At 49.5% G+C, this 10,859-nt stretch overlaps 1 protein-coding gene across 2 annotated transcripts; it reads left to right on the top strand.

Moving 5' to 3' along the window:
- Positions 1-225: 225 nt before the first annotated feature.
- On the top strand, positions 226-1,207 carry OXT (oxytocin/neurophysin I prepropeptide). 2 transcript variants are annotated; one of them, XM_079720279.1, is made up of 3 exons: positions 226-458; positions 770-971; positions 1,063-1,207. In XM_079720279.1, the coding sequence occupies exons 1-3, from the start codon at positions 339-341 to the stop codon at positions 1,116-1,118; spliced, it is 378 nt and encodes a 125-aa protein (XP_079576405.1). In that variant the 5' UTR covers positions 226-338; the 3' UTR covers positions 1,119-1,207. The 2 variants fall into 2 exon arrangements, with proteins under 2 accessions (XP_079576405.1, XP_079576404.1); XM_079720278.1 differs by having other exon boundaries at positions 770-1,173.
- The last annotated feature ends 9,652 nt before the right edge of the window (positions 1,208-10,859 follow it).

Raw genomic sequence — 10,859 nt, 5'->3', positions numbered from 1 at the left:
GGAATGGGGGAGGGGGCTACAGGGCCTCCCCCACAAACCCTGTCCCACCCTAGGGCCCAGGCCATGGCACTGGCTCTCCTCCCAGAGCTGCTTCCTTCCCCTAGCAGTATTCGCTATCATCGCCAGGTCCATTAGCCGATGCGGTGACCTTGACCCGGCCTGGCCCCTGCAAATGAGGGGACACGCCGGGGGCGCAGGGCCTGACCCGCAGCGGCCTGCTGTGACCAGTCATGCGGCGGCCCTTTTAGACACTGCTCCGCCTACGCGGCCCCTGAGCATAAAAAGCCGGCCAGAGAGACGGTGCAGCTGCCGGACCCCGGACCCAGCGCACCCGCACCATGGCCGTCCCCAGCCTCGCCTGCTGCCTGCTCGGCCTCCTGGCGCTGACCTCCGCCTGCTATATCCAGAACTGCCCCCTGGGCGGCAAGCGGGCCGTGCTGGACCTCGACGTACGCAAGGTGAGCGCCCAGCCCTAGTCCCGCAGCGCTTGAGGCTGGGCAACCCGCAGCCACAGGGTCGCCCCTGCCGCTCCCTTTCCCGCGCTGACCCCGCGCCCTCCCCGCCTGGCCTGGGAACCAAGGCAGCCGAGTAGCTTTTGAGTTCCCTCCTTCGACCGCTTCTGGGGCCCAAAGAGCGCCCGGGAGAACCCGAACCTCCGGCGCTCCTCTGCCCTGTCCTCCCCCACCCGGCTCAGCCCCCCGCCCCGCAGGCTCTCCCTCCCGGGCCCGGGCCCCTCCCCGCCCCCGGCTCACCCCCGCCCTCCCGCCAGTGTCTCCCCTGCGGCCCCGGGGGCAAAGGCCGCTGCTTCGGGCCCAGCATCTGCTGCGGGGACGAGCTGGGCTGCCTCGTGGGCACGGCCGAGGCGCTGCGCTGCCAGGAAGAGAACTACCTGCCGTCGCCCTGCCAGTCGGGCCAGAAGCCGTGCGGGAGCGGGGGCCGCTGCGCCGCCGCCGGCATCTGCTGCAGCCCGGGTGAGTCAGGCTGGGGCCGGGGCGGGACCGGGACACCGGGACCAGGCGGGGCGTGCCGTGGCGGGCCCTGACCCGGAGTCTCTCCATGCAGACGGCTGCCGCGGCGATCCCGCCTGCGACCCCGAGGCCGCCTTCTCCCAGCTCTGAGACCCGCCGGCCCCCGACACCGTCGGAGCGCAGCCCTCGCTCCCTCCGTAGCCACCCCCAGGAATTATGACTATTAAATAAAGCAGATTTTTTCCCCTCCAACCCGACTCGCGTCTAAGTGTCAGAACTGGGAAGGGAGGGCGTTGGGGGAGTCGAAGATCGCCGGCTCTCGGCACTTCATAGGAAATTAAAGCCGCCGCCCCGAGGGGAGAAGGGTGCCGTTCCGCGGTGCCATCCTGTAGGGGTGGCTGGAGGAAGGAAGGGGACGACACGGCTGGCTCCCAGGGAGATGGAAACAGCCCGCTGCTTCCCACTCCAAACAGAGCTGGGGGCCTACAGCGGGCTGGACATGAGAGGAGCTTTCTAAGGTCCAAAGCGACAGAGTGGGGCCTGCAGAGATGAGTCTGACGGGGGGGCCAGAGGAATGGCAGGAGGTTGGTCGCAGAGAGTGAAAGACTTCCTGACATCTGGAAGCAGGCTTGGGCCATACAAGAGGGCTGGCCTGGGGGAGGGGAGCTTGGCTGGGGCAGCTGAAGGGCCTCCACGTTTCCAAGGAGCTGGACTCTCAGGCCGCAGGAAGCCACCTGTACTCTCAGAAGGGGTGGCCAAGCTGGGGAGGCTGGGCGGGAGGGCCAGCACCACCCACCTCTGTGGCTTGTTGTCCCACCCAGGAGGCCCTGGGTTCCCAGTGTTGCATGGAAGCCAGGAGCCCTGCTCCTGACTGTGCAGTAAAGAAACGTGACAGCACTGGGGACCCTGCAGAACAGGGGTTCCTGAGAGCCCATAGCCACAGAAACGACCACAAAATGCAGAGGACACTAACAGAGAGACTCCTGCAACCTACACTCCTCATCCGTTCCTGGATCAAAGGCCATTTGGAGCATCTATAAAAGCCTAACCCCTCTCCCCCAGAATGTATGTGCCGCTGTTCACTTACTCGTGCTGTGGGACAAAAGTGATTTCAGAAGGTGCATGCCCACACACCCACGCCAAATAAAACAGGAGCGCATCACTATCTGTTAGTAATTTTTATATGTTATTTCTGTGGCTTTCTCACATACTGAAGCAATGAGGATTCACTCAGAGGCCTCCCACCCACCACAGCAGTGTGTCGTCTCACAGAGTGGAGAGAGAAAAAGTATACTCAGGAGGACTGTAAGGTTTTCTTTGTATAAATTACAAAACCAGGCAAAACTAAGCTATGGTGCTAGAGGTCTTGGGTGTGGTGGTGACAGGAAGGGGTGTAAGGGGGCTTCTGGGGTGCTGGTCATATTCTGTTTCTTGGCCTGGGAGCTGGTAAAACAAGTGTGTTCAGTTTATTAAAATTCATTCAGATTGAACACATGTGATTTGTTCACTTTTGTATGTATATTATACTAGAATAAAAGTTTTTTAATGAAAAAATTATCATTATTACCAAGATGTATGAAGAGAATAGAGATGAAGCTTTTGAAAGCCCCAGTGGTTCCTGACAAGGCTGTGAGAGCAGGTCCCTCCTCTTACCCCATTATCTGGAACAAGAAATGACTGAAAGCTGAGTCCTGTTCAAATCAACTATGGGGAAGTATGTGATTCTCATGTATTGGTGTTTGAGAACCATGTCAAAGTTCTGTGGTCCCTCAGAAACCACACAGATGAAGAGGGAAGCAACCAGAAGGAACCACACTACTCAACTAGAGAGACACAAGGTTAGGGATTTGTGCTTTTCCAAGCTTGGGCATCCACCTGCCACATCAGCAGGAAGCCTGGGATCTCCCTCTGGGACCTCACTCTCTGAGTGCCCTGCATACCCTTCAAACCCCAGAGGATTCCATAGAGCAGAGCCATGTCAGCCCAGGTCTCCCCACCTGGAGAGAGAGTTCAGGGTCCCCTCACCCCTCCAGTGTTTTCTTTTCTGGTCTCAATAACACAGGGGCAGATTGACACCTCTTTTTCAGGAGATGATGCAGAGGTGGCATCAACCTGGGCCTGGTGAGGAAGAGGAGCTGGGAGAGCTGCCACGTGTGCTAAGTGAAGTGGTTCAGTGGCCAGACGGTGCAGAAGCCATTCTTCACTCTTTCTCCTGGCTCAGACCCATGGCCTTTGTCCTCCTTGGAATGACTCCTTCAAACCACCAAAGTGCTTGGGGCTTGTGCAGGGTGGTGGTTCCCAACCCCTGCTTTGTATAACTAGTACTTTGTGAACCCATTTAACTACCTGGGAATGAAATTCCTAGATAACATGCCCACCCACACACAATTTCAAAAACAAATAATTAGTCCTAGCAGTAATATAAAGTAGAGAAAAGGAAAGTAATTTAGTACAAAATAACACTATTTTAATATGTAGCTAAACAGGTCAGGCTACACTGGGTGACATACACACAATAAGGTCATCTCATGATTATATCTGCTTATATCAAATACAGTATAAAAAGATTGGAAGCCAATCTCTACGGACATTCAGGAAAATAAGACGGTCAAAGCACCATGAGGATCAATAGTCTTTTTTGTACCTAAAGAAAAGATGGACTCAGATATCAATGAATCACAAAGAATGTATTTATGGGACACCTGGGGAAATTTGAACAGTATATATTTGATGATAATATATATTGTTGAGTTTTGGCTTGGGGCTTGCATGTGTGTGGTAACAGTCTGTGGTCATATCTTTTTTTTGTGTGTGTGTGGTACGCGGGCCTCTCACTGTTGTGGTCTCTCCCTTTGCGGAGCACAGGCTCCAGACGCAGCCATGGCTCACGGACCCAGCTGCTCCGCGGCATGTGGGGTCTTCCCGGACCGGGGCACGAACCCGTGTCCCCTCCATCGGCAGGAGGACTCTCAACCACTGCACCACCAGGGAAGCCCTGTGGTCATATCTTTAACAAAAGTCCTCTCATTTGAGATGTACCCTGGAACATTTACAAATGACATGGGATGACTGCTGGGATGACTTGGGGGTGGAAGGAGGGGGTGGAGGTAGAGATGAAAGAAGGATCATGTGTTGATAATTGTGAGAGTGAAGGAGGGGGTAGGTACCCAAGGGGTCTTTGTTTAGTGGCTTTACTTTTTTGTATGTTTGAAATTTCTCTTAATAAAAACTAAAAAACCAAAAAGATTGTGGTAGAGGTAAATATTCCGATATGAAGAGATGCCCCAAATTTACTTTGTTAAAAAAGATGTGAATTAGTATCTGTACATTATGAAATAATACTAATTTGTAAAATAAAATTCATATGTGTGCATACCAGAATCCTGTGGGCAACCTCAGAGATGAGCTCTTCACAGCTGTGAGAAGCTTTAGGACAGAGCATTCCAGTCTGAAAACCATAATCATTGACTGCACCACTGAGCATTTATTGCTGTGATTTATTTTTATGTCACTCTGTACTATCCAGCTCCTCCAGTACAACACTGAAGGACAGCAGTTTCAGTTTTCTGTAGGGTCTACATGGACAATAAGTTTGCCCTGCTTCCACACCTACTAAATTTCGTGTAGTTTAGTTTTTAAATCTGGAATGGTTTGAAATTATACCAGAAGTTTTTCCCGGCATCATAAGAGGTGATTGTCCATAGGGCAGAGGTCAGAAATACTTTTTCCCTTTCCCGATATTTTCTTCCGTGTAGAGGGGTTTCCCTGAGATAACACTCCTCCCAGGGAGTAGCTGACTTGCGGGGCAGGGTGAGAGGAAAGGAGTAGGTATAATGCCACCCCTTCCTCTCTGATCCCTCTTGCGATGAGGCTGCCATCCCAGGAAGCACGTGCTGTCACAGCGCAAATGCAGGAGCTCAGCGGAAAGCCCTGTGAAGGTCCAGCTCCTTGTGTCTGGGACAGTAAACAGCTCTAGCTTGTTACTCAGCTTTGTGAAGCCTCCTCGCCAGCAGGTCCAAGTTGCATTGTCTAATATCAGTTCTATCAATAATAAAGGTAGTCTTCTGGCCTCCAAATATCACATTCTTTTATTTCATTTTTTAATTGTTTCAGAATTCAGGGGTTATAATTAGTTAAAGTTAGGCTGCCATTATAAAAACACCCAAACCGTAAGGAGACCTTAGGGAGGTAGAGAAGGTCACTGTTTAATTCCCTCTGTCCTATCAGTCCTCAGTGAGCATTCCCAGCTCTGTTCCACTTTGTCACTTAGGGACCCGGGTTTCTTCTGTCATATAGTTCTGTCATCCCCTAGGCCTCAGCTTTGTCTGCATATTTGAGACCAGGACGTTGTGGATTCCACTGGGTGGGAAGGGAAAGAGTGTGGAGGAGGGTCACACTGTCGTTTAGACCCCAAGTTCACTATTCCTTTCACTCACATTTTATTGACAAGAACATGGTCATATGGACACACAGTGCAAATGAAGCTGGAAAATGTAGCTACAACTCTATTACTACACAGTGCCAATCAAACTCCCAGAGGATTTTTTTGGTACAAATTGCAAAGGAACTTAAAAAGCTAAATCAGTTTTGAAGAAGAAAGTTGAAAGAGTCTCACTACCTAATTTCAGACTTACTGTAAAGCTACCACACTCAGGACAGGGTGGGAGTGGAGAAAAGATAGGCCTATTGATCAATGCAACAGATCAGAGAGACCAGAAATAGACTTACATGTGTATGGCCAAATGATTTTGAAAAAGTTACAAAGACAATTGAATAGAGAAAGAATAGTCATTTCAACAAATAGAGCTGGAGGGAATTCCCTGGTGGTCCAGTGGTTAGGACTCCACGCTTTCACTGCCGAGGGCCCAGGTTCAATCCCTAGTCGGGGAAATAAGATCCTGCAAGTCTCATGGCCCAAAAAGAAAGAAAGAAAAGAAAAATAATTAAAACAAACAAATAGAGCTGGAACAAATGAATATCCAGATGAAAACAGTGAACTTCAATTCACAACTTGCACCCTATACAAAAATTAACTCAAAATGGATCATAGTTCAAATTCTAATCTGTTTAAAACTTATAAAGTTTTGGTGATTACAACAGAGCCACTATAAACATTCACATACAGCTTTTTGTGTGAATATAGATATTCATTTCACTTGGATCACTACCTGTTAATGGGACTGGTGGGTTAAATGGTAATTGTAAGTTTAACTTTACGAGAAACTATAGAACAGTTTTCCAGAGTGGGTGAATGATTTTCTATCCACATCCACAATATATGAGGGTTACAATTGCTCCATATCCCTGTCAGCACATGATATTGTCAGCGCCCCCCTTTTTCTTAAGACATTGAAAGGGATATCTCACTGTGGCTTTAATTTGCATTTCCCTAATGACTAATGATGTTGAACATCTTTACATGTGTTTATTTGCCATCTATGTATCTTATGTGGTAAAGTACCTGCTTAAATTGTTTAGCCATTTTAAAAGTTGAGTCATTTTCTTATTATTGAGTTTTGAGAGGGCAGTCTTTATATATTCTGGGTATAAGTCCTTTATAAGTTGTGTGATTTGTGAATCTTTTCTCCCAGTCTGTGGCTTGTCTTTGCATTCTCTTAACAGTGTACTTTAAAAAGCAGAAGCTCTCTCCTGCTCTCATGACCACGTCCACACTCCTACAGTCCAGCCTCCCTCTGCTCCATTACTCTTGCTGCTACCCTGGCCCCAGCTCCTGCACTGCTCCCCCAGATTCCTGTAGCAGCCTCTGCTGCTCCTCCACAGTTACCCTTGCCTTGCCCATCCTCCTCATAGGAGCCAGAGGGATTTTTTTTTTTTTGCGGTACACGGGCTTCTCACTGCTGTGGCCTCTCCCGTTGTGGAGCACAGGCTCTGGACGCACAGGCTCAGCGGCCATGGCTCACGGGCCCAGCCGCTCCGTGGCATGTGGGATCCTCCCGGACCGGGGCACGAACCCGTGTCCCCTGCATCGGCAGGTGGACTCTCAACCACTGCGCCACCAGGGAAGCCCCCAACCGTCAGTATTCTTAAAGCAGATGTCTATTCTTTGATTGAAGACTTTTTAATATATATTTAGTGGGCAAAATTGTTCCAGTTGTACACAACCAAATCGTCATTCCGCTGTAAAAACATTATATATTGTCTTAAATATGACGTATCATGAACCAAAATAAATAAATTAATTAAATTAAATGAGCAGAAGTTTTTAATTCTGGTGAATTCCAAATGTATCACATTTCTTCTTTTATGGATCTTGCTTTTGGTGTCAGAGCTAGGAAATTTTTGTATAACTTGAGGTCCTAAAGAATTTCCCCTATATTTTCTTCAAGAAGTTTTATAATTTTAGGGACTTCCCTGGTGGTCCAGTGATTAAGACTCTGTTCTCCCAATTCAGGGGACCTGGGTTCAATCCCTGGTCAGGAACTAAGATCCCATGTACCACAACTAAGCCCACATGCCTCAACTACCGAGCCGGGCGTGCTCTAGAGTGTGCATGCCGCAACTAGAGAAGCCGGTGAGCCACAACGAAGACCCAGCACAGCCAAAATAAGCAAACAAATAAATAAATAGTAAATAATTTTTTTAAAAAATAAGTTTTATAATTTTAGATTTTACATTTAAGTCTATGATCCATTTTTTTAATTGAAGTATAGTTGATTTACAATGTTGTGTTAGTTTTTGGTGTACAACAAAGTGATTCAGTTATACATATATACGAATATATATATTCTTTTTTTCTTTTTATTTTCTATACATTCTTTTTCAGATTCTTTTTCACTATAGTTCATTACAAGATATTGAATAGAGTTCCCTGTGCAACAGTAGGTCCTTATTGTTTACCTATTTTATATATAGTACTGTGTATATTTTAATCCCAAACTCCTAATTTATCCCCCCTCCTTCCCCTTTGGCAAACATAAGATTGCTTTCTATGTCTGTGAGTCTGCTTCTGTTCTGTAAATAAGTTCATTTGTATCATTTTTTTAGATTCCACGTATGTGGTATCAAATGATATTTGTGTTTGTCTGACTTACTTCACTTAGAATGATAATCTCTAGGTCCATCCATATTGCTGCAAATGGCATTATTTCATTCTTTCTTATGGCTGAGTAATATTCCATTGTGTATGTATATACCACATCTTTTTCATTCATCTGTCGATGGACACTTAGGTTGCTTACATGTCTTGGTGATTGTGAATAGTGCTGCTATGAACATTGGGGTGCGTGTATCTTTTTTCGAATTAGAGGTTTTGTCTTCTCTGGAAGCATGCCCAGGAGTGGGGTTGCTGGATCATATGGCAACTCTATTTTTAGGGTTTTTTTGGGGTTTTTTTTGGGGGGGCTGCGGTGGGTCTTCATTATTGCACACAGGCTTTCTTTAGTTGCGGCAAGTGGGGGCTACTCTTCATTGCGGTGCACGGGCTTCTCATTGCGATGGCTTCTCTTGTTTTTTTTTTTTTTTTAAAGAGTTTTTTTTTAATTTATTTATTTTATTTTTGGCTGTGTTGAGTCTTCGTTGCTGTGCACGGGCTTTAGTTGCGGCGAGTGGGGGCTACTTTTAGTTGTGGTGCACGGGCTTCTCATTGTGGTGGCTTCTCTTGTTGCAGAGCACGGGCTCTAGGAGCATGGGCTTCAGTAGTTATGGCACGTGGGCTCAGTAGTTGTGGCGCACGGGCTTAGTTGCTCTGCGGCACGTGGAATCTTCCCGGACCAGGGCTGGAACCTGTGTCCCCTGCACTGGCAGGCAGATTCTTAACCCCTGCGCCGCTAGGGAAGTCCCGCGATGGCTTCTCTTGTTGTGGAGCACAGGCTCTAGGAACGCGGGGTTCAGTAGTTGTGGCACTAGGGCTTCAGCAGTTGTGGCTTGCAGGGTCTAGAGCGCAAGCTCAGTAGTTGTGGCTCGTGGGCTTAGTTGCTCCACAGCATGTGGGATCTTCCCAGACCAGGACTGGAACCCATTTCTCCTGCATTTGTATGCGGATTCTTAACCACTGTGCCACCCAGGAAGCCCTATTTTTAGTTTTTTAAGGAATCTCCATACTGTTCTCCATAGTGGCTGCACCAATTTATATTCCCACCAACAGTGTAGGAGGGTTCCCTTTTCTCCACACCCTCTCCAGCATTTATTATTTGTAGGCCTTTTGATGATGGCCATTCTGACTGGTGTGAGGTGATACCTCATTGTAGTTTTGATTTGCATGTCTGTAATAATTAGCGACGGTGAGCATATGATCCTTTTTTAAAAACCAAGCTGCCTCTTCCCACCGCCCTCTGTCTGGATGGGTTACTAAATTCCTATTAGGTCTGGTCCTGCCCCAGGTCTTCCCAGACCTGGGGACTGGTCCTGAGTGTGCCACACTAGGGTAGAGGCGGGAGGCCATGGCAGGGAGAGAAGCCAGTGTGGGCCCTGCCCCGAGCAGACTTAATCATGCTGGACACTGAGCTGGGTCAGGATGATGGCAGAGCAGAGCTCTAAGACCAGAAGAGAACTTGGGGCTGACTGAGACTGAGTCACCAGGCTCCGCCCCAAGGCAGGGTGTTGGGGTCAGGGCTCAGAGTGACTTCTCTCTGCCTGTGCTCCCTCCAGCCCTCCCTCCTGGCTTCCAAGTGTGGGAGGATTCCAGAGGAGATGCAGCCCCTGTGGTCCCAAGACCTGGAGCAAGAAATCCCAAGGAGAGGATGCAGAGAAGAGAGGGGGTAGAGAGAGAAGGATGGGAGGTAACGGAGGGGAAAGTTGGGGCAGAAGAGGCAAGGAAGGGATGAAGAGGGATAAGGAGAGAAGCAAGAGGAATGAGAGGTCAGGGGGTGGACAGGGGAAAAAGAGACCAGTGAGGGGAAAGGGGATAAAGGGGCAGATGGGATAGAGGGGACAAAGAGGGACAGAGGGACACAGAAGAGGATCTGCCGGATGCCAGCAGACTTCTACCCTGAAGCTGCATAGTCAAGGCTGGAAGGTCCTAATGTGAGTGTGTGTGTGTGGAGTGTGTGTGTGTGTGTACATGTGCCTGTCTATGGTCCAGTCAGCTGGGTCTGCGTTTCTCTGGGTGTGTCTGTGCTTCCCAATGTGTATCTCAGGGTCTGTATCTCTGACTGTGGTCAAAGATCACCGGGCATGTCCCAAACAATTTTTTTCTTGTCTGTTTGTCTGGCTGTGTGTGTGGTTGGTGTGGCTGTTTTGGGGGGGAGGGGGTATGTACCTAGGGTTTCCGTGGGCTCTCTCTCATGCTGGCTAAGTGGCCCGAATGGGTATGCTTAGTTTCCTCCTGGACTGACAGTCCCTGGCCCCCCTCTCTGCTGGGTCTGGGGTGATGTCCCCTCCACGCGGGCACATAAAGCACAGCCTTGGATGAGATGGGCTGGGAACTCCTGAAGCTGTTTGTGCCTCAGCCTCCAGGGGTGTAAACAGGGACGAGAACTGCGCTCACCCTTGGTGCATCCCCTTGCCTCTCTCTCGCGCTCTTCTCTCCGTGACTCTCAATGTTTCTCTCTCCCTCTCCATCGTTCTGCTGTCCCTCTGTCACTTGCTGTCTTGTCCACCCATGTCTTTCCCCCTCTCTGCCTTTATTTCCATCCTTCTGCCAGATCCCCAACCCAGCCTCTCCACGGCCCGGACAGTGGCCCTTCCCCTCCCCGCCCCCAGGTCGCCCTGTCAGTAGTTCTATCTAGAATCGTGCTGGCCCAAGATCGCTTCCCGACAGGATCTGTCCCTTTTCTGGGGTGGATCTGCCTACGACTTAGGGTCCGGGAACTGGTCCCCCACCCTCCTGTCCTCTCCCCTCTCCACCCCCAGAGACGGAGACGCACGCTAGCCAATGCCTTTAAGACCGTTTATTTTTCGTGCTGCGAGGGCGGGGGGTGTGGTGGGGGCGCC

Source organism: Hyperoodon ampullatus (genome assembly GCF_949752795.1).
Source record: "Hyperoodon ampullatus genome assembly, chromosome: 14".
Taxonomy (NCBI): domain Eukaryota; kingdom Metazoa; phylum Chordata; class Mammalia; order Artiodactyla; family Ziphiidae; genus Hyperoodon; species Hyperoodon ampullatus.
Note: the sequence above shows the minus strand (reverse complement) of the source record. Positions and strands in the feature narration are given on the sequence as shown.

Bases quoted from the DNA above. Each gene is read 5' to 3' on its own strand.
- OXT (XM_079720278.1), top strand. From the start codon at position 339: ATGGCCGTCCCCAGCCTCGCCTGCTGCCTGCTCGGCCTCCTGGCGCTG. The intron at 459-769 runs GTGAGCGCCCAG...CCCTCCCGCCAG, and splicing joins TGGACCTCGACGTACGCAAG to TGTCTCCCCTGCGGCCCCGG.